Source organism: Erpetoichthys calabaricus, chromosome 14 (genome assembly GCF_900747795.2).
Source record: "Erpetoichthys calabaricus chromosome 14, fErpCal1.3, whole genome shotgun sequence".
NCBI lineage: Eukaryota > Metazoa > Chordata > Cladistia > Polypteriformes > Polypteridae > Erpetoichthys > Erpetoichthys calabaricus.
The window spans coordinates 29,548,949-29,576,883 of record NC_041407.2 but is presented as its reverse complement, the minus strand read 5'-3'; the positions used below and the strand labels follow the sequence as shown (position 1 = coordinate 29,576,883).

General features: G+C 39.3%; 1 protein-coding gene across 2 annotated transcripts in view; it reads left to right on the top strand.

The window, feature by feature from the left end:
• arsg (arylsulfatase G) overlaps positions 1 to 27,935 on the top strand; it is a 162,534-nt gene that overhangs the window by 29,040 nt on the left and 105,559 nt on the right. For both annotated transcript variants that reach the window (XM_028819132.2, XM_051936241.1), the window contains exons 2-3: positions 13,282 to 13,524; positions 14,983 to 15,170. In XM_028819132.2, the coding sequence (XP_028674965.2) occupies positions 13,304 to 13,524; positions 14,983 to 15,170 (409 nt within the window). In that variant the 5' untranslated portion in view covers positions 13,282 to 13,303. The remainder of the gene's footprint in view (positions 1 to 13,281; positions 13,525 to 14,982; positions 15,171 to 27,935) is intronic.

The following is a 27,935-nucleotide window of genomic DNA, read 5'->3' as shown; positions in this document are numbered from 1 at the left end:
CTTCTGCTCTGTTTGTTGTTAATTGTCATTATTAGGATACAATTAAGGGAGCAAAATACAGAAAAGTCAAACTAATAGGAAAAACAAAAGAGAATTAAGCAGTTAAATCTATAGTAAACTAGGGGACTTCACTCGCCAAGCCTGCGCTACATGAACAACCACTTCGTGTCTCTGCTGCTCGCTTATGTGAACTTCACTTTCACCAAACAACAAATCTTTTACCGTAATTCTCATGGATATGCTTCTTCATTGGGAAGAAACACTACTTTTCCCTGATGGCAATACAAATTAGACGATCTACAAGTCTCTGATTTAAAGTTTAAAACGAACAATAACTACATACTTCTGTCATATCACCTATGTCCATATGTTTGATCTCTTTTTGCTGTTCCGTTATTTCTCTGAGTAATAATCAGTTTTTTGAGACTTTCGAATTTTAGTACTTTCACAATCTCTAACCTGCTTTGCATGTGTATCGTGCCAACGTTTTTGAACCTCTTTATGACGTTCTACTTTGTCTTCTACTCTTTGTCTTTTATTTCCGAATTCGCTTGGAGCTGAGAGTGCAGGAACTATGTCTGATAAAAGCATTCACATGAATGAGAAGTGAGTGGGACCGTAGGTGTGGTTGTAAATGTTTGAGAGGAGGGCGGGACTTGTCAAAATCTCTTGTCAAAAAGTCTCCCCTCGCGGGGCCTGAATTATCACTTGCGGGAGTTGAAATTATCTCAGAGAAAGTCTCATCCCAGGATTTCCTTTTGTAATAGAGAGAAATGCAAATAAAAATGTTTTGTAAATGTAAAAATAATCACACTACTGTGCTTTTTCTGTATAAGCGAAGAGAACAAAAGACCAGCTAAATAAACAATGAGATTAGTTTTATATAAAATGACTCACTGATTTTGAAAATGGTTGGAACAAAAACCTGCAACCTCATGGTGTCCCCAGGAGTGCATTTGAGAACCTCTGCTCTACAGTAGCATACTCCATACTCCCAACACACTAAAGAAGAACCTGATAGCATAAGTCACATTGAAGAGAAGCTGTTTTTGATGACTTCTCGTGACATGTGGCTTTATAAATAAATTAAGGCTGCTACTGTACCATTCCACTTCAAGCAGCACATAAGTATGATATAGTATGCAAAATGCATTTCTGTCTTTTTAGAGCATCAGACAATATAAATTGTAATATTTGTGCTAATGTGTAGATGGCTTATCCTTATAATTTATGTTATATATCTCCTGATTTTCTCAGGTTACTCTGCCATTGCCTCATCCCACCTTCTAGGGTCAAAAAAACCACTAAAGAGTCCATGGGTTGACCTTTGAGAGGCTCTCTTTATGGGACCCAGGTATTCCTTCTTCATTAAACCCTCTTCTAATTTATAAGGACCAGACAGCTGGGGAGTTTTCAGATGCATTTTTTAGGTGGCATATACAGTTATGTCCATAAAAATTTGGACAGAGACAACTTTTTTCTAATTTTGGTTCTGTACATTACCACAATGAATTTTAAATGAAACAACTCAGATGCAGTTGAAGTGCAGACTTTCAGCTTTAATTCAGTGGGGCGAACAAAACGATTGTATAAAAATGTGAGGCAACTAAAGCATTTTTTTAACACAATTCCTTCATTTCAGGGGCTCAAAAGTAATTGGACAATTGACTCAAAGGCTATTTCATGGGCAGATGTGGGCAAGTCCGTCGTTATGTCATTATCAATTAAGCAGATAAAAGGCCTGGAGTTGATTTGAGGTGTGGTGCTTGCATGTGGAAGATTTTGCTGTGAACAGACAACATGCGGTCAAAGGAGCTCTCCATGCAGGTGAAAGAAGCCATCCTTAAGCTGCGAAAACAGAAAAAACCCATCCCAGAAATTGCTACAATATTATGAGTGGCAAAATCTACAGTTTGGTACATCCTGAGAAAGAAAGCAAGCACTGGTGAACTCAGCAACGCAAAAAGACCTGGATGTCCACGGAAGACAACGGTGGTGGATGATCGCAGAATCATTTCCATGGTGAAGAGAAACCCCTTCACAACAGCCAACCAAGTGAACAACACTCTCCAGGGGGTAGGCGTATCGATATCCAAGTCTACCATAAAGAGAAGACTGCATGAAAGTAAATACAGAGGGTGCACTGCAAGGTGCAAGCCACTCATAAGCCTCAAGAATAGAAAGGCTAGATTGGACTTTGCTAAAGAACATCTAAAAAAGCCAGCACAGTTCTGGAAAAACATTCTTTGGACAGATGAAACCAAAATCAACCTCTACCAGAATGATGGCAAGAAAAAAGTATGGAGAAGGCATGGAACAGCTCATTATCTAAAGCGTACCACATCATCTGTAAAACACGGTGGAGGCAGTGTGATGGCTTGGGCGTGCATGGCTGCTAGTGGCACTGGGACACTAGTGTTTATTGATGATGTGACACAGGACAGAAGCAGCCGAATGAATTAGTGGATTCAACTGTGTCAGACTTGCAGACAGAAAGTCAGCAGGTATTTTAGCTGTTGTTTTACTGCTATGAAAAATTAGGCCAAAACATGATTCAGTTGTTCCAAGTGTCTCCTCTTTTCCCTGCCTATCTCTTTAACTTGAAAATTCTGGCAGGTTTTGGTTATTTACAGTAAAATAATCTTTAGACTGACCTTCAGCCGAGTCATCTTTTGAACTTTTGTCTCCAGATGTTTCCTCTTGAACTTTTGTCTTGTATTGCATCTTAAATAAGCTTACTGTGTAGTGTCTTCAGTAAGTAATATGATTTCCTAGCACAAGGTAAAAACATTCATATGGGTATAAATACAAGCAAAATCTATGTGTAAATTTATAACTGAAGCCAAAAAAAATCACAAATATCTGAATTAAAACAAAATCTCAGTAATAATTTTAGTTATTTATTGATCACCACATTAAACTAACTTCCCTCAGTAATATGCAGTTTAGTCCCACTTCTGTTATGGTAAAACTCATGATTGTCACCAGTTACTCTGTGAAAAGCTTCCTGCTGGTTCTGTACCACTTTTATTCTTACTTAGAACCTGACTGATACCATTTCTCCCAGTAGGGTTTACCACTCCCTGGCCCACATTGATACTGGAGGAGGCTCTATATTTGATATGCTGTTTGCAGTCCTTTCCTAGCTAGCCAGTCTGTCACATTCTTTTTAAATGATTTATAGGACATAGTCCTATAAATTAGGTCGTTAAGCTGACTGCAGCTTTTACAAGTTTTCAAGTAGGAGGAATCCATAGGTTTCAAGGGGAGATCAAAGTTATGAGGTATAGCATTATATTGTAATTATGTACACTCTGAAATGCATTTTATGATGTAGCAGTGGCTGATACTAAGAATCAGCCTACATTCTTCCACCCACCTCTATTTGCAACTGCTGCTTATGCAATGTCTGAGCACCTGGATGTAGTAAAGCATGTCCTGGGTCTGTGGCAGGTCAATGCTGGTCCAGCTGATAGTACAGCTCAGACTCTGTGAGCGTTGGTATATGGGAGAAAAGCCATACAGCTGTTAGACACTAAATGAGGGAGTTGGCTGATTGTCCTTTCATGTGTGAGAGTGCAGTTAGCTCAGCCAGCCTTCTTTAGTTTTCAATACTTATAGGGCTATACAGGTTATGAGAAAGAGAACTGAAGAGAAAAGTCGAAGGAACACACTGAAAGAAAAGAAATGAGAATCAGGAGATCAAGCCAGTGCTGTGGGATGGAGGCGTTGCAGTCAGGGGAGCCCTGCTGGGGAGTGAGGGGAATGGCTCTACCAGGGAGATCATCTGTACTATGCTGGTGGAGCATAGCAATCATGGACTTCCCAGATATCTGCAGATCTTAAAGGAAGGTGATAGGATTTTGGAGGCGTGCACCGTGTTGGTCCCAATGGACACCAAGGGAGGTGGTGAGGATAAGAGCCAAAATAAGGATAACTAATAGTTGGGGTATCAGCCCTGCTGACTAGACTTCAGGTTGAATATGGGAGACTATTAAAATAGATTAAAGGAGAGAGTGCTAGAGTGCAGAGTGAGGTCCTGTGTTCAGTCTGATGTTAACCTAGATTTGATCTATTTAAGTATTTAGGTGATTGCTTTGATTTTAGGATACTCCACAGCAGTGTGGATTTTTTAAATAATTTATTGAAGATATTTGCACCTGCACTTTAAATACTGTTTTGAATTATTTAAGAATAAACTTGTACTTTTGCACCAGTCTTGATGTTTGTGTCCTCATTGCACTAGTCCATTCCAGTCACGACTATCGTTGACCCACTGAAGCAAGAAGATGACAGGGCTGAAAACACCCTGGGCATCACATTGGGCCACTACTTAACTGTCTTCTACCACAGCCTCTTTAGGAACACAGACACTAACTCTGTTTCAGTTACAGTACTTCCCTCACCTTCTCTGCAGGAGTGCTCTAAATTTGTCTTTGATACTGCTGGCTTGATTTGATGTCGCCGTCTTGCAGCTATACTCTTCATTAATCTGAATCAAATTCTTTTTCATAGTCCGTTATATTTCCTAAACCAGAACTTGTTGGGTGTTTCTCTTAGTTTCTTTGTTGCAATTTATCAAAAATTCCTTACGTTAAAAGTTGCCACCCTACAGAAATTACAAATAATTGGAAAAAGTCAAAATTTTATCTACCCATGAGGAAAGAGTGTGGTATGGTCTGTGTCTCCATTTAAGTCTAACACAGATGATTGCCATATTTATTTAACAAAAAAAAAATATAAAAACATATCAGAGAACATTGCAATTTGTCAGAATATTCTTGCAGGTAGTTTTATGCATGATTTTTCCAATTACACATTTTTATTTAGTATACAGTATTTCTTTGAGTGATGCACATTAAAAAAATGTTGTCGTTCAAATGCTATTTTAGTTTTATTATTGCTGTGTCTATTTCTGCATAGCCTTTTTGCTAATATACAGGATTTAGCATGTCTGTGTATAAGTAACCATCATGTCGTATATTCTTTTTAGTTGTTCAGAGAAAATCTAAATCATCATGAAACTATATGCAAGTTTGCAAGCATTAGCAACAGCTTTGCCCCATCTGCTGTGTTGGTAAGTGTTCAAAACACATTTAGATGGTCCACTAACATTTATTATGAAGGATTGCTGTTTCTTATGAGCCTGTTTTATTTCTATAGTATGAAGGAGATGAGTTAGGAGAGAAAGTAGCCAAATGACTGATATGCTGGCATTCTGACTATGAGATGATGTGCTGCAATTAATTTCTGAACCTCTCTACCAAAGAAGAAGAAAATGCTGAAAGTATGGCTGCACTTAATCCTATGGCTCAAAAACACCACCGTAAAACTCATAAATACCGCATTCCGTAAAGCACCTTCTGGTTGTTGGATATGTCTGATTTGCTGACTGCAGTTGCTGATCTCTTTGCCAAACCATATCGGTTTACACAACTGATAACTGCTGGGCATGTCACATTTGCCAATTGAGTTCCTACCTTCCAGCTCAGTCCTGTTAGCTCCTTTTTGCCATAGCCAGCACATGCTGCCTGATGTAGCCGGAGCTGTACGAAGGGTTGACAAGTATAGCTAGTTCAGCTGCAATCTCTGGCCTTTTTTTCTTTTTTACATTCTGTTGTGGCACATAAAACATGAGACATCAGACACACAAGCTTCTCTTCTGTTTATGACGTCCAAAGCCACCTTTGTTCCTTATTTCTCATTGTTGCATTGTATGAATTACACTTCTAGATAAGCATTCACAGCTCTCATGTACACAGAGCCTACCAGTGTGACTAAAGACAGTGGGATTTTGTTGGGGCAAGTCACTGGGAAGGTCACATAACGCATCTGGTCATGGTAGGAGTGTGCCACTAAGATTACGTAAATGAAGGCCGCGACTCAAAATCGATGGAAAAATCACATAATGTGGCATGCTCTTAAGTGTGTAGGCACAAACAATAGCAGGCCACCTGTCATTTCTATTTTACTCTATTTTACTAATTTAACAATTGGTGTCTCATAGTATAGAGGAAATAAATGCATCTTTGCATGGACAGTGGCCAAAACTGAGCTTTCTCCTTAATTTGAAAGGTCTCAACAGAGCAAGGGCTGGATTGGACTGAAATGTAATTCCTAAGGTGCTGGAGAGCCAAACTTATGGTACGTTATTTCCCAAATTACCAAACATTTGCTCAACAGAGAGCTATGAAAAAACACTGGCAGCTCTTGGTTTATCTTCCAACTTGTACAGTAAAAAAAAAAAGGTGTTTGACTTTTGCAGCTTAGCTCTGTGACATTTCGTCAATGTGACAATTTAAGAGCATTACATTATAGAGGCAATCAAACCATTTGATATTCTTATTAGATCCAATACACTGAGGAACAACTGAAAAGCACTGCCAACTGAGTTCTGCCATGTCAAAAGCTCTGACATTTTGTGATGATTACTTCTGTGTTGATAGCCATTGTAGCACTCCACTGCATACTTGAAACTTTATGTAAAGTAATGTGCTGTAAAGACCTCCATTACTATGTTAACCCTGGACGACATGACCTAATTGTTTGCAGTGAAGGATATTTTTAGAGTAATTTTAGTGCTGTGGGTGGGAGTGTGTGGTTGAGGAATGACATGTGGTAATGAAAATAACTATAGTTGTTAAAAAGGTTTAGTGTTCCTTTAATTTGCTTCATAAATCTAAATCGTTTTTAAACTGCACCTTGCTGTTTCAAGCGGTGTCTGCCAACACAGCAGTCAGTTGCATATTCTTCTGTCAGTAGGATTAGTGAGAAAATGAATGCTGCTAAATCACCTTTTGCCAGTATGGGAAAGGCTTTAAAAATGAAATGTTTATGATCATTAAATTAACAAAAGGAGATTAGACATATAACAGTTACTTGCCACTGATTAAAATATAATAAAGTTTAAATTTCACAAAGTAGCAGAGATGTCACCTATCATTCAATGTTGACAGAAGACAAACTAAGTGGACATTTTTAATGAACACAAATGTGAAAATGACTTAAAAAAATCAAGCAGCAATAAAGTGCATTTGGTTTTATTTGTTGTGTATTTTAGCAGTCTCTGGCAAGTTTTTATTGAATTTATAACACCTAGAGGCATTTTTGTTAGATTTACCAAACTCAATATATTGCAGGATGGGAAAGAACTGGAGAAGAAATACAGGACTCTGCAGTCAGGAGAATTGCTTTATGAAAACTTAGAAGGGTGGACCTCCTTTACGAAACTTTTAAGAATACTGCATATACATTTGCTTACATTCAGTACATTAAAAATACAACTTGAAACATTTCCAGAAGAAGCTTTGCATGCTCACAGGGCCACTATTTGAGCCAATGTGCTTTGGAGCCTAGAAGTATTAAGGTGTTGACCTCCACTTAACTGTGTTGAGTGCAATCTGCTGCATTCAACTGTTTACTGAAGGGATAAGGAAGATGAGAGAGAAGTGGAACTTGCGAGCTTATTCATGGGCAGTCTGTCAACTAAGCAGGTAGAGGACCATCTCATAATAACAGTTCCTTATAGAATGTTTGCAAAAAGTACTATCAGGAGCTCAACTTGGTGATTTCAGGCAAGTGTACAAAACATTTTGATTTGTGCATGGGCTTGACTTAGGCATTTTAGTTTGGCATGATTCCAGAGCAAACAGATTTGTTTATACTGAAACCAAGATTACATTTATTACTTGTTTGTCACAAAATAAAAATCATATTGACAGTGAAGGAAATTCTTTTTCTTTACTGTTTTGGGTTGATGAGAGGGGTGTGGTAAATTGGACATGAAAAGCTGCAACACAGAAGAAATGTATAGGTCTCTATCATAACACTGGGTAGGTAATAAAAGTTATTGTGGCCAGTATTTAACTTCTCCTCAATGTCCTCCTTCTTCGTCCTCTTTATCTTTTCCCACTTCTATGAGGGTTGATTTGCTTGATTAACCTTTTCCATACGGCTTGGTCTTGCATCTCTTCTTCAGTCACACCCTTTTCCTTCATCTTCTTTTGCTTTATCTCTCCGCCGCCGCTTTGGCCTCACTATCTTTCTCTTCCCCTGTACTTCCATTTCCAGCACACTTTTGTCCATATATTCTTTCTCTCTCCTCATCACATGTCCATTCCACTTCAAACTACTTTCCTGTATTTTCTTAGATAGATCTCTCACTTTTATTGTACTCTGATTGCCTCTTTTCTTATCCTGTCCTTTTTTTGTAACTGTACACATCCATCTTAACATTCTCATTTCTGCCACATCTGACTTCTTCTAAGCTCCCTTTATCACACGTCTCATCTCCATATGTCATTGCTTATTTTACGACTGCCTTAAAATCCTTACCTTTAACCTTCATTTTAATTCTATGATCACACAATACTCCTGATACCTTTTTCCAGTTGTTCTGTCCACACAGCACTCTGTGGGTTATCTCTGCATCTAATTGTCCATCTTCGGCTACCACTGATCCTATATATTTAATTATATCCACTCTTTTATATAGCTCTCTGTGCAGGCTAACTTCTGAATCCTAATCATCATTAAGCCTCATATATTCTGTCTTCTTCCTATTTATCTTAAGTCCTCTGTTTTCCAAAGCTCTTCTACATTCATCCAACTTCCTCTGCACTTCCTGTTTTCTGGTACTACACAACACAGTGTCATCAGAGAGAAAGATTGGAAAAGGAAGAGGATGAATTTGAAATTTTCATTTTTTTTCTTTAATTCAAAATAGGATATTCATCCAAACCATTTCTCCATTCACTAGGGGGCTCCGCCCCCTGCTCGCTTCGCTCGCCAACCCCTGGTGTTGGGAATGACAAAGAGCGTGATGTATGAATGAGATATAGAATAGTGTGACGGTGTAGATGATGCAAATAGAAAGCAAACAATAAAGTGTGTGGCACAGTGTAAAGGTTTATTGGAAAATTTCTTTGTACACGCCGTTTAAGTGTAAAAGGTAATTCCAGGTCAGAACTTGTAAGGTCAATGAAGATGGTCATTATTGTGATCAGAGTCAACTTTGTCAGAGCTTAGAAAGAGTTGTGTCTCTCCAGGAAGTAATGGAATGACTTGGGTATTTATGTTTTCCACATTAATATTTTTTGGACATAATATAGTGCGTTGTGTTAAAAGGGGCATTTGGTCTAATGAGATTGCTGTTCCAAATCTCTCTGTAACTAAGTCGTCGCAGATAAAGGCTTGAGGAATTGTAATAATATGTGGCTGAAGTCCATCTGTATTGGTGAGTGTACCATCTCTCAGTTGTAATAAGCAATTGTTATGATCTGGTTCTGGACATCGTATCTTTTTTACTAACTGTATCTTTTGAAAGCAATGCCAATTGTCTGCGTATTTTAAGGTGCACTGAACAATAGCTGAGTGCATGGCATCTGGAAGGAAAGCTAATCACTGTTTAAATCTCCTCCTAATAAAAGTACCTTTCCTCCAAATCGAATATTATTATTCATAAACGTTTGTAGAAGTTTATGAATGGTGTTGAGTAAGTGACTTCATGCCATTGTACATTCATCAATAAACAACATTTTTTGAAGACGGATGTCACGTGCAGTGCCACCGTTAATGTTCATAGTGGATACCGATTTGTAGGATCTAATGCAGTTGATAAAGATTTCACTTTCAGGTACATCGTCAGTTATAAGCTTCTGTAGATATTCAGTATATGAATGTAAAGAAGGCAGTCTAATTTGACCCTTTTGACAACAACGTCTAAATGTATTACTTGTATTGCCAGTTGTTTCTTCAGGGAAGTGAACTGAATGACAATGATTGCAAATGACATTCATTAATCCGAATGAATTTTCCTGGTGTATGTTTTGCTTGTGCCGTTTGAGAGGCGCGTTGTTGCATATGTAGTATTTGGGACGTGTTGTTTTGGAGCTGTAATCGATTTGCCTGTGCTGTGTGAGACGCCCGTTGTAGCCTTCCTTGCCGTTAACGTATGTCTGAGACGGGAGGTGTTTCGTTTTGAATCCGTGCCTGTTGCGATGCAGCACTTTGATTGATAGTTTGCGTCATGTGGATCCAGGATGTAGATTTGTGCATATTTGCGTTGTTGATTTGTTTCAGGGTGCACTGTTCCAATGCGATGCAGTATTTGTGCACATATGGGAAAGCAGTATGGGCCATTGCCTTTTGGTGGCCTGATATTCACTAAAAGCAAATGAACTATTGTAGGATCTAACGCAGTTCATAAAGTTTTTACTTTTAGGTACATCGTTAGTTAGAAGCTTTAGTTGAGCTTTGCGTTTTTGGAGTCGAGACATTTTTTCTTTTAGAAATATGGATAAGTAATAAGGAGTATTGCACTCACTGTTAATATGGAGCCTTTTCTGCGGTTGAATGGTTAATAGTGCCTTATTGTAATGAGATCCACCTATGCTGCATAGCCGTCTATTTTGTTGTTTCTTTCGTGTTCGTGTGTTTGTTCCTGTTATCCTTTCCTTTTCGTTTTGTACCCGTGACCGTGTATTCATGACTTGTTTCTTTCTCAGCATCCGAAATATGGATAAGTATTAAGGAGGGTCGCAGTCACTGTTAACATGTTTCCTTTTCTGCAGTTGAACGGTTAATAGTGCTTTATTGTAAGGAGATCCACCAATGCTGACACCTATGCTGTCTAGTGTGAAGGTGCTGACGTTCACTTTAGAATATGTGGCTTTGGGTGTGACTTCTTATGGATGTGGGGGGGGGGGGATTGTTGAGGATTGTTGTTGTGCGAGCGTCTTTTTTCTTTTTGTGTTCCTGTGTCTTGTTGAATCCCCCTCTTTGTGTGTGTCCCGTCCCTCGCGTGTAGGGTCTGTGGGGTGGTTTTGTGTTCTTTTTTTTGTGTTCCATGGGCTTGTTGAATCCCCCCCTTGGTGTGTGTCCCGTCCGGTGCCTGTAGGGGGGGGGGGGGGGCCTTGCTGTTGTGCGCGAGCCTCTTTTTTTTTTTTTTTTTCGGGTCTAGTTTCGTGTGCAATGTGTTTCGTGCTTTTCCTGCGTTTGACTTTGCGCGTCATTTCTCCTTTTTGTATGTGCTCACTCCTTTTTTCTGTGGTCTTGTCCGCCACTCGCAGCCCCTCATCCGCCTTTGTCGCCCTCTTTTCTCCGCCTTTCTCCGACTCTCGCGGACTCTTTTTGCGCCTGCGCAGTACGTCTTTTTGCAGCTACGGCCCATGGCCGGATGTGCCTGCGTCCATCATCCGGTTTAGCATTCTCGGTTAGTAATATGGATTCTACCCTGGAAATAGCAGCTACTACATTTTACAGGGGTATCCCAAGGCCAGTCATGAGCCATCCAGTGTATCAAGCGGTGGTTGGTAAGTCTGGCAGTGGTTACATTTATCAATTGAAAGAAGGCCTTTCCAGTAGTCAAATATCACAGCAGCCTGCAATGAATCCAGTCCAGTCCGATTCTACCCTGGAAATAGCAGCTACTACATTTTACAGGGGTATCCCAAGGCCAGTCATGAGCCATCCAGTGTATCAAGCGGTGGTTGGTAAGTCTGGCAGTGGTTACATTTATCAATTGAAAGAAGGCCTTTCCAGTAGTCAAATATCACAGCAGCCTGCAATGAATCCAGTCCAGTCCCAGGGTATAGGTGGAAACCTGTTCTACTTGCCATGTGAGTCATCTGTATGCTTTATAAATTGGAAAGATAGTAAAAGAAAATGTACACAGTAAGAGGTTGTACAGATACATACAGGTTTAAAGCTTTGGGGCAGAGCCATCAATCACCAGGGATAGCTTATCAGTCACATGTAGGCAATATCCCAGAATCCCACGTGTGATTACAATATTAATAATGGCCCATGTAAAGGACCAAGAGGTAGCAGAATTACATTGGAAACAACGTTGGAGACCAGGTCACATCTGAATGAAAGAGAATGATCTCATGTGGACGTCGAACAGTATAAAAATTCATCACATCAATTGCTGAATAAAAAAGCCTCTCAGGACAACATCCTTCTTGACACTGCAGATTTTCAGAAAACTTTTTCCTAAGACTATATTTATCTAGCCTCTAATATGTTTTATTTTCTATAATACTTTTTTTCATTGGTATTATTATACTTTTTAAATACCACATTGCTTTTACATTTCTGTATGTTGTCTTTATATCTAAAGTGACTGAAGTAATAAAGTAAATATTAGAGCACTTGGTGCAGGAAAGGTTGCCATTTGCTCTGACTTTCAGTGTTTTTCATGGCTGAGAGGTTGGTTGAGTGCGGTGGAAGTAAGACAACATTGGTTGGTAAGTGGCATATAACCAGTGGGTATTGAGCCTTCATTTGTCTTGGGGACATCCATACATTGTTAGAGCCAGAGAAAGTGTGTCCCTGTGTGGGGTACTGAGGAGTGACATGCATGAGGCATCACTCATATGTACTTAATTCTTTGTAGAATACTACAGAGTGATTGACAGTTGGCCATCACTTATATGTAGTTGTGTGAATAGGATCTATGTGTGTTGGTTTTAATAGTAGACCAACCTAGTTAAGTCTCACTTATCCCCCTAATGATATATCTATTTAAAAACATATGTATTTATACAGACTCCACGTTTTCTATTACTTGTATATCTGTGTGTTGTTAGTGCATATTGCCTCCCTGAGTCCACCTTAATGTTGTGTGATCAATGATCCCACATACCTGAAAGGTATGATACATTTATAGTAAATGATGTTTCATTTAAAGTTTAACTGCGGTGTCTAAAATCAGCTGGTAAATGTTTTTCTGATAATCAATTTTAAGTACATTAGTCATTGCCAAGTCTATAAGGTTGTCCTGTTCATTTATCATCAAGTCTTATGGCACAGAAAAAGTAGGAAACTTTGAGAAAGCATTGTGAATAACATTCTCCGTATTATCCACCTTTTGGATAACTGGTGTGTTAACTTTGTCATGTGCTGACTTACTTAATGTGTAATGTGCTGCATTTGAAGTTCTTTAGTTGTAAGAACTTGGAACTCCTTCTTAGTTGTTACTCCTAATAGAAGCATTTCTAAGCATAGCTTCATTTTTTTTGCATAAGAAAGACACTTCTATTCTTAATTTGTGGCCCAATATTTATTATTTAGAAATGTGAAAATATCACATGCTGTAAATCTACTCTTCACACTCTTGTTTTTACTTTTTTAGAGAGATCTACAGTATTGAAACTGAAATTATGTTGATATAAATACAGCAGCTACTATTCAACATATGTAATAAAAAGAAATTAAAATGTCTGTTCTAAGAATTTTAAGTTAATATTCGTAGTATCTTTTTTTTTTTCTTTTCCACAGTTGTGTCTAAACAGATTTCACAATGAAAGGATGTTCTGCTGCACTTCTGGTGTCAAGTGCTTTCTTGGCCAGTGTTCTGTATTATCACTCTGACCTGCTGGCAGGTGAAAAGAGGAATAGTTTGCTAAAGCCTAATTTTATCATCATTCTGGCAGATGATATTGGATGGGGAGATGTTCATCAAAACTGGCCAAGTACAGTTGAGACTCCTAACCTGGACAAAATGGCAGAAGATGGAATGAGGTATGAGAATCTCCTCAATTTTTTTTTTCAGATTTTTCATTAGGGATTATCAATGAAGTTTGTGAAACAAAATGGTTTGTGGAGTATATACTGCAGATTTCAGATCAGGACTTGTTTGCCATTTCTTATTCATCATCACTGGTGAGAAGAGAATGTTGTCTGTTGAGGTCATTTGTATTACCTTGTATCCATTCAGGGATATACGGTAGGAACTAAAGTTTGTACCAACAGCAGTGGACACAAAAGGCAGCCCTTGACAAGGTGACAGCCATTCTGCTCTGTTCTTCTTTAAGTATGAGGCTTACTCATTTATTATTTCACATAATATATTTCTTAATATTTAGGGTTTCTGTACAGTGTCTTGACCTTGACCTAGTTCAGCTAGATTTCAACATTGTCTTTTCCAAGGGGCTGAGGTTGCCCAAATCTTAATTTTATCCACAAATATTATTAAACAATATTTTTCTTTTCTTCCTTAGTATTATGTTATCCAAACACGTTTTAATTGTAAGGAGCATTGAACCTGAATGTTCAGGACTCCTTTTTGTGTTTATGTGATTCAAACTATTGGTGGAATACACACATATTAACATGCTGAGTACCCTGTTCAGCAGTCACATTCAAATCTGCTTAAACCACCAAATTTCAAGGAGTGCACTAAGACATAGTAAGTTAGAAATGCCAGATTGCATAGGAGGCTTGCAGTGGTGAAAAGAATGCTCTACCCATAAATTATATTTTTTTATGTTGCTTGTAGTTTGCAATAATGTGAGAGATAAAATGTTAATTTCACATTTTCTTGGAAAACTAGAAATAAAAAAGCTTCTGATAGAACAGGAGCCTATGGTGACAAGCAATGGACAACAGAATACAAAATTTTAAATCAAATCAAGAAAAAAAAATCCCCCATTACTCTCACCACATAATCCACATATCAAGTCATTCAGTACTGTTTTGATAATGTCAAAACATACCCATTATTTGGTACAATATGGGCAAATAAATACTTAGGGAAAATAAAAGTAGTCCACAAACAGGAAGCCCCTTCATAGGGGTCAGGGATTTGAATTGAAGAGCGGACTCTTGACCAGTGAATGCAGAGGGGGGAGGCGGATCACTCCATTGCTTTACGTTTTTCAGCTTCTAGTTTTTTCTATTCCATAAAAAACATGGCTATATTGACATCCCTTTTTTAAAGAAAAATTTATTTATGTTAAGTAAAATGTGCTACAAATGTAATTATAATTTGGTATGAGTATTTATGTTAATTATATGTATTCTTCTATCTAATATATAGAGATGAAACTATATAGAAAGACCTTGTTTCACACAATCTGGAAGACTGTTAAACATGAGTTTGATTGGATTTTATTGTGTAATTCCAACCTCTGGGTATTGCATATAAATTGATTTATCTTGAAGTCAATTTATATTAATGACCATTTGCCTCATGTTCAGATTTTTAGATTTCCATGCTGCGGCATCCACCTGTTCCCCATCCAGAGCATCTTTATTAACTGGAAGGTTGGGACTTAGAAATGGAGTAACAAGGAACTTCGCTGTAGGATCTATAGGCGGACTACCATTAAATGAAACAACCCTTGCTGAAGAACTCAAGAAAAAGGGTTATTACACAGCAATTATAGGTACATTTGGAAATGCTTTAGGTGAAAATATTTTATTAGTTTCTGTTTAAACAGACAGTATTTTGGTAAAATTCTCATTCTTGCCTGTTAAGGATATGCCAGGATGTATATTACTTTGTCCATTTTTAAGTATACTTTTACTTCATTTTACATGCCTCTGATCCTGTACATATTCAAAAATGTAGTATAATTATAGCAAAACAGCAAAATGCAGCAACAAAAAAAGTGCCATATTTTTATGTGCATGGAAATATACTATTTACAATATAATATTGAAAGTGTATCTGTTTTTAAACTAAGTTGTTAAAGTAATTTAACATTAACAAATATGTTTAAATTAGCAATTTATTAAGCTAAGAACAGATGGAAATACATAACAGAAAAATTTAAATTCTTTGTTCATGGATTCTGTCTTATTTTGATCAACTTAGATGTACAGTGGTGTGAAAAACTATTTGCCCCCTTCCTGATTTCTTATTCTTTTGCATGTTTGTCACACAAAATGTTTCTAATCATCAAACACATTTAACCATTAGTCAAATATAACACAAGTAAACACAAAATGCAGTTTTTAAATGATGGTTTTTATTATTTAGGGAGAAAAAAAATCCAAACCTACATGGCCCTGTGTGAAAAAGTAATTGCCCCCTTGTTAAAAAATAACTGTGGTGTATCACACCTGAGTTCAATTTCCGTAGCCACCCAAGAAATCAAGAAAATCACTTAAATAGGAGCTGCCTGACACAGAGAAGTAGACCAAAAGCACCTCAAAAGCTAGACATCATGCCAAGATCCAAAGAAATTCAGGAACAAATGAGAACAAAAGTAATTGAGATCTATCAGTATGGTAAAGGTTATAAAGCCATTTCTAAAGCTTTGGGACTCCAGCGAACCACAGTGAGAGCCATTATCCACAAATGGCAAAAACATGGAACAGTGGTGAACCTTCCCAGGAGTGGCCGGCCGACCAAAATTACCCCAAGAGCGCAGAGACGACTCATCCGAGAGGTCACAAAAGACCCCAGGACAACGTCTAAAGAACTGCAGGCCTCACTTGCCTCAATTAAGGTCAGTGTTCACGACTCCACCATAAGAAAGAGACTGGGCAAAAACGGCCTGCATGGCAGATTTCCAAGACACAAACCACTGTTAAGCAAAAAGAACATTAGGGCTCGTCTCAATTTTGCTAAGAAACATCTCAATGATTGCCAAGACTTTTGGGAAAATACCTTGTGGACTGATGAGACAAAAGTTGAACTTTTTGGAAGGCAAATGTCCCGTTACATCTGGCGTAAAAGGAACACAGCATTTCAGAAAAAGAACATCATACCAACAGTAAAATATGGTGGTGGTAGTGTGATGGTCTGGGGTTGTTTTGCTGCTTCAGGACCTGGAAGGCTTGCTGTGATAGGTGGAACCATGAATTCTACTGTCTACCAAAAAATCCTGAAGGAGAATGTCCGGCCATCTGTTCGTCAACTCAAGCTGAAGCGATCTTGGGTGCTGCAACAGGACAATGACCCAAAACACACCAGCAAATCCACCTCTGAATGGCTGAAGAGAAACAAAATGAAGACTTTGGAGTGGCCTAGTCAAAGTCCTGACCTGAATCCAATTGAGATGCTATGGCATGACCTTAAAAAGGCGGGTTCATGCTAGAAAACCCTCAAATAAAGCTGAATTACAACAATTTTGCAAAGATGAGTGGGCCAAAATTCCTCCAGAGCGCTGTAAAAGACTCATTGCAAGTTATCGCAAACGCTTGATTGCAGTTATTGCTGCTAAGGGTGGCCCAACCAGTTATTAGGTTCAGGGGGCAATTACTTTTTCACACAGGGCCATGTAGGTTTGGATTTTTTTTTCTCCCTAAATAATAAAAACCACCATTTACAAACTGCATTTTGTGTTTACTTGTGTTATATTTGACTAATGGTTAAATGTGTTTGATGATCAGAAACATTTTGTGTGACAAACATGCAAAAGAATAAGAAATCAGGAAGGGGGCAAATAGTTTTTCACACCACTGTATATAAAACATAGACAGATGCACTGTCTTCTTCTTTGTTCGGCTGTTCCTGTTAGGTGTTGCCACAGGTGAATCAACTTTTTTCATATCCTCCTGTTTTCTACATCTTGCTCTGTTGCACTCATCACCTGCATGTCCTCTCTCACCATATCCATAAACCTTCTCTTAGGCCTTCCTCTTTTTCTCTTGCCTGGCAGCTCTATACTTAGCAGCCTTTTCCCAATATACCCAGCATCTCTCCTCTGCACATGTCCAAACTAACACAATCTTGCCTCTCTGACTTTGTCTCCAAACTGTCCAACCTGAGCTGACCCTCTAATGTACTCACTCCTAATCCTATCCATCCTTGTCACACCCAATGCAAATCTTAGCATCTTTAACTCTGTGACCTCCAGCTCCGTCTCCTGTTTTTTGGTCAGTGCCGCCGTCTCCAACCCATATAACATAGTTGGTTTCACTACTGTCCTGTAGATCAGGGGTAGGCAACGTCGGTCCTGGAGTGCCACAGTATGTGCAGGTTTTTGTTCCAACCCAGTTCCTTAACGAGAACTCAATTATTGCTGATGAAGCACATATTGCTTAAGTGACATTTTAATGCTTCATTTTAGTGGTCTCGCTTGTTAAGGTTCTCCAACCTTAATTGCTTATTTCAATCTTAAACTGCTGCATTCAGTGTTTTAATTGCTCCTTATTAGCAATAAGATGTAAAACAGGGGTAGGCAATGTCGGTCCTGGTGAGCCGCAGTGGCTACAGGTTTTCATTCAACCCAATTGCTAAATTAGAAACCAATCATTGCCAATCTCAGACCTTATTTAATTTTATGGCTTGTTAGTCTGTGCAATGTAAGGCTTTTATATCGTAGATTTTTTCCTTTCCAAGGATATCATCCAAATGATTTGAAGCCTAAAACAGATCATTTTCAGTCTGTCACATTTTTCTATTAAGTGTTTTATTAAATCAAACCGTGCATGATGAACACACACAGATGTAATTGGAAAAAAGCTAGCTGGAGAACTGCTGGCTGCTTTGTCTTTTACATCTTATTGCTAATAAGGAGCAATTAAAACACTGAATGCAGCAGTTTAAGATTGAAATAAGCAATTAAGGTTGGAGAACCTTAACAAGCGAGACCACTAAAATGAAGCATTAAAATGTCACTTAAGCAATATGTGCTTCATCAGCAATAATTGAGTTCTCGTTAAGGAACTGTGTTGGAACAAAAACCTGCACATACTGTGGCACTCCAGGACCGACGTTGCCTACCCCTGCTGTAGATCATCCCACTCCTGCTGATAACCATCTGTCACAAATTACTCCTGACACGCTTCTCCACCCTGCCTGTACTGTCTTTTTCATCTCTCTTCCACAATCCATGTTACTCTGTACTGTTGATCCCAAGTATTTAAACTCATCCACCTTCTCCAACTCTACTCTCTAATCCTCACCATTCCATTGACCTCCCTCTCATTTACACACATCTATTCTGTCTTGTTCATACTGACCTTCATTCCTCTCCTCTCTAGAGCATATAACCACCTCTCCAGGCTCTCCTCAACCTGCTCCCTACTCTCACTACAAATCACAATGTCATCGGCAAACATCATAGTCCACGGAGACTCCTGTCTAATCTTGTCTCTCAACCTGTCCATCACCATTGCAAATAAGAAAGGGCTCAGAGCCAATCCCTGATGTAATCCCACCACCACGTTGAATGCATCTGTCACTTCTATCACAGACCTCACCACTGTCACACTTCCTCGTATATATCCTGTACAACTCTGACATACTTCTCTGCCACTCCCGACTTCCTCATACAATACCACAACTCCTCACGAGGCATCCTGTCATATGCTTTCTCCAGATCCACAAAAACGCAATGCACCTCCTTCTGGCCTCTTATCTCTTATCTACTTTCTGTATCTCTCTGACTATCCCACTTCTTCTTCGCCAACCTCTTCCTCTGTGTATTCAGCTGCACTTCGCCATTCCACCATTAGGTTTCCTTTTTCTCCTTCCTCTGTCTAGATGTCACACCAAGCACCCTTCTTGCTGTCACCTTTACTACTTCTGCTGTAGTTGCCCAGCTGTCTGGTAACTCTTCACTACCACCCAGTGCTTGTTTCACCTCCTCCCTGAACTCAACCTTGCAGTCTTCCTTTTTCAACTTCCACCATTTGATCCTTGGCTCTGCCCTCACTCTTCTCCTCTTCTTGGTCTCCAACGTCATTAAACATACCACTATCCTATGCTGCCTAGCTACACTTTCCCTGCCATTACTTTGTAATCTTCACTCTCCTTCATATCCTGCATAGGATATAATCTACCTGTGTGCATCTTCCTTCCCTCTTGTATGTCACCCTATGTTCCTCCCTCTTCTTAAAATACGTATTCACCACAGCCATGTCCATCCTTTTTGCAAAATCCACTACCATCCATCCTTCTTCATTCCTCTCCTTGACACCATACCTACCCATCACCTCCTCGTTTCCTCTGTTCCCTTCACCAACATGTCTATTGAAATCCGCTCCAGTCACTACTCTATGTCCCTTGGGTACACTGTCCATCACTTCATCCACCTTACTCCAGAAATCTTCTTTCTCATCCAACGCACACCCACCTTATAGGGCATATTCACTAACAACATTCATCATCACACCTTCAATTTCCAGCTTTATAAACATCACTCTGTCTGACACTCTTTTCACTTGCGGAACACTCTTGACATACTGTTCCTTCAGAATAATGCCTACCCCATTTCTCCTCCCATTCACACCATGATAGAACAATTTAAATACACCTCCAATCCACCTGGCCTCTTTCCTCCGGACACGTCTCCCCCCTCTTCTTCTCCTTCTTCGGCCAACAGTAGCCCAATATCCGCCAGCACCATGTTGTACTGGTGGCAGCCGTTGTTAATCCCGGCCTCGACTAAGCCGGTATGGAAATCTGTATTGTTGTCTGCATTTTGATTAGGCAAAATTTTACACTGGATGCCCTTCCTCACATAGCCTTTCCCATTTATCCGGGCTTGGGACCGGCATGAAGAAACACACTGCTTTGTGCATCCCCTGTGGCTGGGTTGTAGATATATGCACAATGCTGTAAGTGGTCCACTGTTTTCTGTCCTACTTATCAAATTGAGGGCACATCCTAGCAGCATTGGATGCCAATTTCTAAACAACCCTAGATGGGGCTTTACTCAATAGCAGGGAATACTTGCATACTAGGCCTTGTTGTATTACAAAAAGAACACAAAGATCCCACTTTCAATAAGAATACATATTCTTTTTCATATTTGTAAGAGCCAATCTTAGAAGATAATGCTTTAAGTTAATTTGAATAGAATAGGTATAGATTATGGTATAGCCTTTTACCCCCTGTAGTTAATGTGAAATTGAACCTTCTTGGCTATACCTATAATATAGAGTAGTACTAGAGTGTTGTACCGTGTTAGCCATTATGAATGTAGAGAAAAGCCAAGCAAAATGACACCTTTTATTGGCTAACTAGAAAGATTACAATATGCAAGCTTTCGAGGCAACTCAGGCCCCTTCTTCATTACATCTTGCCTGAAGAAGGGGCCTGAGTTGCCTCGAAAGCTTGCATATTGTAATCTTTCTAGTTAGCCAATAAAAGGTGTCATTTTGCTTGGCTTTTCTCTATAATATAGAGTGATACATAAGCCAGTTTGGAATTGGTCTCATTGCTAGCTAGCATGAACTAATAGACCCATTTGCAGTTTGTAAATGGGATGGCATGCAGTTTTCTGAAGTGTATGACCAAACTTTGAGAAATGAAACAAGATAAAAGCCTTAAACATAGTTTTCTTTAAACAAGGACTTTTCTTTACTTTGCAGTACCAATTTTTTCTCTATTTTTGTGTGCACTGTTTTGCTTTGAACTTTTACTAAAATTTTTAAAAACGAAAATATTTCAACACGTGTCACACTATTGCCAAAATCCCATGAAACAAACTAAACCTGCAGAACTTCGGTAACTTTCGATTAACGCTGCTACAATATTGCTTTACTTAAACATTATCCTAGAAAAAAGTTTACTTTAAATGTTTTGCTTTATTAATTCACACAAAAAAAGGTTTCCTTTGCCCAGATTTATTTAAAAGCATAAAAATTTATGTTCGTTGCACTGATGTGCATGCATGGATTTGCAGTGCCCTAACACAACCTTTGAAAAATATTATTATACTTAGTTTCTAGAGAATCACTTCTGCAGCCTCAAAAACAGGCATTTGTTTTAATTTATTTTAAACACACATGCAGTATATTCATATATCGTAATTTATGCTGTGTATACATATGTACAGTGGTACCTCTGGTCACGACCTTAATTTGTTCCAAAATTCTGGACGCGACCTGATTCGGTTGCGACCTGAACGTAATTTCCCCATACGATTGTATGTAAATACAGTCCACACGGTCTGGAATGGATTAATTGTATGTAAATATATATTTTTTTAAGCACAAAAATAGTTAATTATACCATAGAATGCACAGTGTAATACTAAACTAAATGTAAAAACATTGAATAACACTGAGAAAACCTTTAACAACAGAGATAAATAACATTGTAAGAGTTCACGCTAGACTCTTACGAACCGCTCGCTGTAAACCCTTTTTATTGAGTTTTAAGCACAGGGAACAAAATTAAATTCCACTGCTCTTGCGAAACTTTTCAAACCATCCTCTACTGGCTTTAAATTCCTCACCTTCGCCACTCAAAGAAGGATTTTTTTTCAGCAGATCGCCATGAATCTTCCTGGCTTTCTCGCATATGATTGCCTCGCTTACGCTATCCCCTGCAGTTGCTTCTTGTTCAACCACACTAGCAACAGTTTTTCCATCTCTTCCAGCACTTGAGGCCTCTGCTTAGTTAACATTGTAACTCCTTTTGCAACATCAGCTGCTTTGTATACGCAAACAAAAGAAAATGGGAAACAGAGAATGGGAAATCATTGGCGCGTAGGGAAACTGGCCACCAGTGTTTTTGTTCACCACCATAACGTGTGGTTGTGAACAGATGCAAAAGTTTGGCAAACTTTTTGATCATAACCCAATTTGTACATGTTCGGAAACGTTCGTGACCAGAGGTTCTACTGTATGTGTGTGTGTGTGTATGTATGTATATGTATATATATATATATAGGTCTGGTCAACATTTACTGTTGATTGTCACCCGCAACCTCTCCTATTGACAAAAGTCGACATCCGCCCTGAAAGAGTTAAAAGTACTATTTCTTTAGTGCTGCTTAATTTGTTACTTAGGTATTCATTTATTTTTTTCATTGTTTACAATTTGTTAAGACTATATACAGTGCATCCGGAAAGTATTCACAGCACATCACTTTTTCCACATTTTGTTATGTTACAGCCTTATTCCAAAATGGATTAAATTCATTTTTTCCCTCAGAATTCTACACATAAAACCCCATAATGACAACGTGAAAAAAGTTTACTTGAGGTTTTTGCAAATTTATTAAAAATAAAAAAACTGAGAAATCACATGTACATAAGTATTCACAGCCTTTGCTCAATACTTTGTCGATGCACCTTTGGCAGCAATTACAGCCTTAAGTCTTTTTGAATATGATGCCACAAGCTTGGCACACCTATCCTTGGCCCGTTTCGCCCATTCCTCTTTGCAGCACCTTTCAAGCTCCATCAGGTTGGATGGGAAGCGTTGGTGCACAGCCATTTTAAGATCTCTCCAGCGATGTTCAATCGGATTCAAGTCTGGGCTCTGGCTGGGCCACTCAAGGACATTCAAAGAGTTGTCCTGAAGCCACTCCTTTGATATCTTGGCTGTGTGCTTAGGGTCGTTGTCCTGCTGAAAGATGAACCGTCGCCCCAGTCTGAGGTCAAGAGCGCTCTGGAGCAGGTTTTCATCCAGGATGTCTCTGTACATTGCTGCAGTCATCTTTCCCTTTATCCTGAATAGTCTCCCAGTCCCTGCCACTGAAAAACATCCCCACAGCATGATGCTGCCACCACCATGCTTCACTGTAGGGATGGTATTGGCCTGGTGATGAGCGGTGCCTGGTTTCCTCCAAACATGACGCCTGGCATTCACACCAAAGAGTTCAATCTTTGTCTCATCAGACCAGAGAATTTTCTTTCTCATGGTCTGAGAGTCCTTCAGGTGCCTTTTGGCAAACTCCAGGCGGGCTGCCATGTGCCTTTTACTAAGGAGTGGCTTCCGTCTGACCACTCTACCATATAGGCCCGATTGGTGGATTGCTGCAGAGATGGTTGTCCTTCTGGAAGGTTCTCCTCTCTCCTCAGAGTACCTCTGGAGCTCTGACAGAGTGACCATCGGGTTCTTGGTCACCTCCCTGACTAAGACCCTTCTCCCCCGATCGCTCAGTTTAGATGGCCGGCCAGCTCTAGGAAGAGTCCTGGTGGTTTTGAACTTCTTCCACTTACGGATGATGGAGGCCACTGTGCTCATTGGGACCTTCAAAGCAGCAGAAATTTTTCTGTAACCTTCCCCCAGATTTGTGCCTCGAGACAATCCTGTCTCGGAGGTCTACAGACAATTCCTTTGACTTCATGCTTGGTTTGTGCTCTGACATGAACTTTCCAAATCATGTCCAATCAACTGACTTTACCACAGATGGACTCCAATTAAGCTGCAGAAACATCTCAAGGATGATCAGGGGAAACAGGATGCACCTGAGCTCAATTTTGAGCTTCATGGCAAAAGCTGTGAATACTTATGTACATGTGCTTTCTCAGTTTTTTTATTTTTTAATAAATTTGCAAAAAGCTCAAGTAAACTTTTTTCACGTTGTCATTATGGGGTGTTGTGTGTAGAATTCTAAGGGAAAAAAATGAATTTAATCCATTTTGGAATAAGGCTGTAACATAACAAAATGTGTAAAAAGTGATGCGTTGTGAATACTTTCCGGATGCACTGTGTGTATATATATATATATATATATATATGGTTGAAATAGTTTACTGTCAAATAAATGCAAAGAGTATGCGACACGTGTTTCGCCCTCATTCTGGGCTCATCATATATATATATATATATATATATATTACGGTTGGGCGGTATCCAAATTTTGATACCGTCAAACCTCCTCCCTATTTTACCTCGGTATACGGTATTACCGTGAATAATAAAAAAAAAATGTGACGTAAGGCTCAGACAGCGTCACCAAACTGTTGGCTTGTGCCTAAACCGTTCAGAAACTGAATATCAAACACTAATACTGAAACAATAACAAAATAACATGCAGAACAATATTAACAACTTTTATTAGCAACAAATAGCAGTTTATAAAAAAAGTGCAAATACAACACTCAAACAGAATTAAATTAACATAAACATCCAGAACAGTTTTCGCGCGGAGACGCGCACACAAATCAATTAAATTAAATCACACCGCCTGAACAACTTTTAATAACAAAGAAGAGCAGCTTATAAAAAAGTGCAAATAGACCCACAACAGTCAACCACAGTTGAATTAACATAAACATCATCCATATTATAAAAAGTATTGCAAAGCAATAGTCCTAAACAAAAACTTCTTTCCAGTCTTCTTTCCAATATTGTTTTTAACGTAAACCAAATAAAAATACCTGAATCAATTAAATAAATAAAAATAAACACAGTGCGAATAGGAACGAATGGCAAGTGGCATCAATCTAGTCAAGATTTTTCGCTAGAAAAACCAGCATGTTTACTTTGTCCGGCTTTAACAGGGCACGTTGTGGACCGACAACTTTACCTGCGGTGCTGAAAACTCGCTCCGATGGTGTGCTTGTGGCACAGACGCACAGGTACTTTTGTGCCACTCGCGACATCTGGGGAAAACGCCGGCAGCATTTTTCCACCAGAGAAGTGGGTCCTCGTCTCCTTGAGTAACTGGCTCCAAACAGTAGGCTGTTATTTCAGCTCCGACTCGGTCCTCTACGGTGCCGATGCTGACGGGACCTGCCATTGCATCAGATTTTTTTTGCAGCATACTTCCCAGAGTCATCTTTTTTCGTGAGGGTGCAGATTGCGCCACTCCCTCTTCCACTCTGATGGCCACTGGACCTGCTGCCTCTAAGCTCACGATCTCAGCCTGTAATTCAGCCTTGGTCTCAGCCAATGCGTTGTCATCCGTCTCATATCCTCCACGGTAACGAGGGTCGAGTAAAGTGCATTTTCGCAATATTTTGCGCACTGAATTGGATTCATACTTGGCCTCCAGCTTTGTTAGAATTCCAGTTTTGATTGACTTTGTTAGCTGGAGGTCATTTTCTGACGCAGCCAACACATTGTCCCTGCAGAGCTGTAGTATGGGGAGGATACAGGAACTGGTCACATAATTTTCTCCTGACAAAATATCAGTGAAGTCACCGACTGGTTTCAGTGCTTCGTGAACAGCTTTCAAGACATCCATGTCCTGCCAGGTCAGGGACAGGCTGCTCCTTCTGTCATCAGACAGGACGTGTCTGATCGCTTGGGCCTGCTCGAGGATGCGCTCCACCATTGCCATTTTGGAGCCCCAGCGAGTTGCGCAGTCCTGCCGACGGATGGATGGATGAATTAATTAATGAATGATGAATAAACGATTAAATGAATGAATAGGCCTAAATAAACAAATGAATGAATAAATAGGCATAAATAAATGAATGAATGAATAAATAGGCCTAAATAAACGAATGAATGCATAAATAAATAAGTCCATTAATGTATATTATTCCATTTGGTCAAATTTGCATGCACATTTATTTTAGGCTAAATAAGTCCCTTATGCGCATCAAGCCTCCATTTATTTGATAAAAAATACAGGTAAAAATTACAATTTAAAAAATGGTTTTCTATTTTAATATAGCCTACTTTTTAATATAATTTATTTATGTGATGCAAAGCATATATATATATATATATATATATATATATATATATATATATATATATATATTTATGCCCCTTTTTTTATATTTGAGCCCCTGCCCCTGAGGAACTCTCTGCACATTTTATGCTTACCGTTATGAGACTATGTTTTGGGAGTCCCAAGTCCACTTGCTTCTTGTGGAGTTCATGCTTACGTTGCCAGCTGTGTGAAAAGGCCCCGACAATATTACGGCATAGTCCAAGGGCGCACTCGGTTTTTTGCCTCTGGTCATGTAATCCATTTGTGACAGCCAAGTTTAGATTGTGACCGAAGCAGTATAGCCACGGCCAATGCAGGGACCTGATTGCGTCATGAATGTTGGCAGCGTTGTCAGTGGTTATGGCTGAAAGTTTTTTCCCGTCAAATTGCCATTCCTGAAGTGCAGCTCTGAGCGCAGCAGCAAGATTGTCCGCTGTATGACTCTCAGGAAAATACGTAGTTTGGAGGCATTTGGATTCAAGTTTCCAGTCAGGTGTAATAGTATAGACAGTCAGAGACATATATGGTGTCATGTTAACTGACGACCATATGTCAGTTGTTAAGGAATAACTGTCTGCTGCTGACAGCAGCACTTGAACATTGTCTCTAACTTTACTATATAAATGTGGGACAGCTGTTTGTGAGAAATATTTCCGTCCAGGCAGCTCGTACTGGGCATCTAGGACCTTTACCATGTCCGTAAAGGACTTTTTTTTCCACTGTGTGGAAAGAGACCATTTCCTTCGCCAAGTATTTTGTCACTGCATCAGTACAGGTTTTCCAACGGCCACTGTCCCTTTTGTACTTTGTTGCTTTCCCGAAGGCCCCCATTATCGTCGGCTGCGTACTGGCGGTGGACCTAGATGTTGTTGGTCCTGCATCGGGAGGCGTTGAAACTGTTGCACTGAGTGAACTCAGGTCCATCCTCGCAGCAGTGAGTGGATGGTGGTTTCGTATATGCAACCTTAGGTTCGAGGTATTTCCATCTCTCGCCATCACCTTTTTGTTGCACAATTTGCAAATTGCCTCGTCCGTATTTACCGCCTCTCCCTTCTCGTTCGGTCGAAACCCAAAATACTGCCAAACTGCAGAAGTTGTGTTCTTTTTCGAGACCAGGTCACTTGGTGCGCGACTCGCCATCTTTCCGTACCTCTCTCTTTCTCCTCCACACTGTCACGTGATGACAACCATGCATACGCATTTCTAGGCATTAAATAAATTATATTTAATATTTAATCCTTGTCTCCCATATAAGTGCATTGTTTTTATGACGGTATAACGGTATTGAAACTGATACCATTGCTATTTTTAGATCCTGCGGGATACCATATTACCGTATTACCGCCCAAGCCTAATATATATATATATATATATATATATATATATATATACATATACATATGTACACACTGCCTGGCCAAAAAAAAAGTCGCCACCTGGATTTAACTAAGCAAATAGGTACGAGCCTTATCTTTCAGCTGGCAACAAGTTATTTAACCCCAACTGGTGCAATGAGTTGCTTTTCATTTCTTAAACAACCATGTCGAAAGACACATCTCGTGGTCGTGGAAAAGATGTTAGTCTGTTTGAGAAGGGTCAAATCATTGGCATGCATCAAGCAGAGAAAACATCTATGGAGATTGCAGAAACTACTAAAATTGGGTTAAGAACTGTCCAATGCATTATTAAAAACTGGAAGGATAGTGGGGACCCATTGTCTTCGAAGAAGAAATGTGGCTGGAAAAAAATCCTGAATGATCATGATCGGCGATCACTTAAACGTTTGGTGAAATCAGATCGAAGAAAAACAACAGTAGAACTCAGGTCTATGTTTAATAGTGAAAGTAA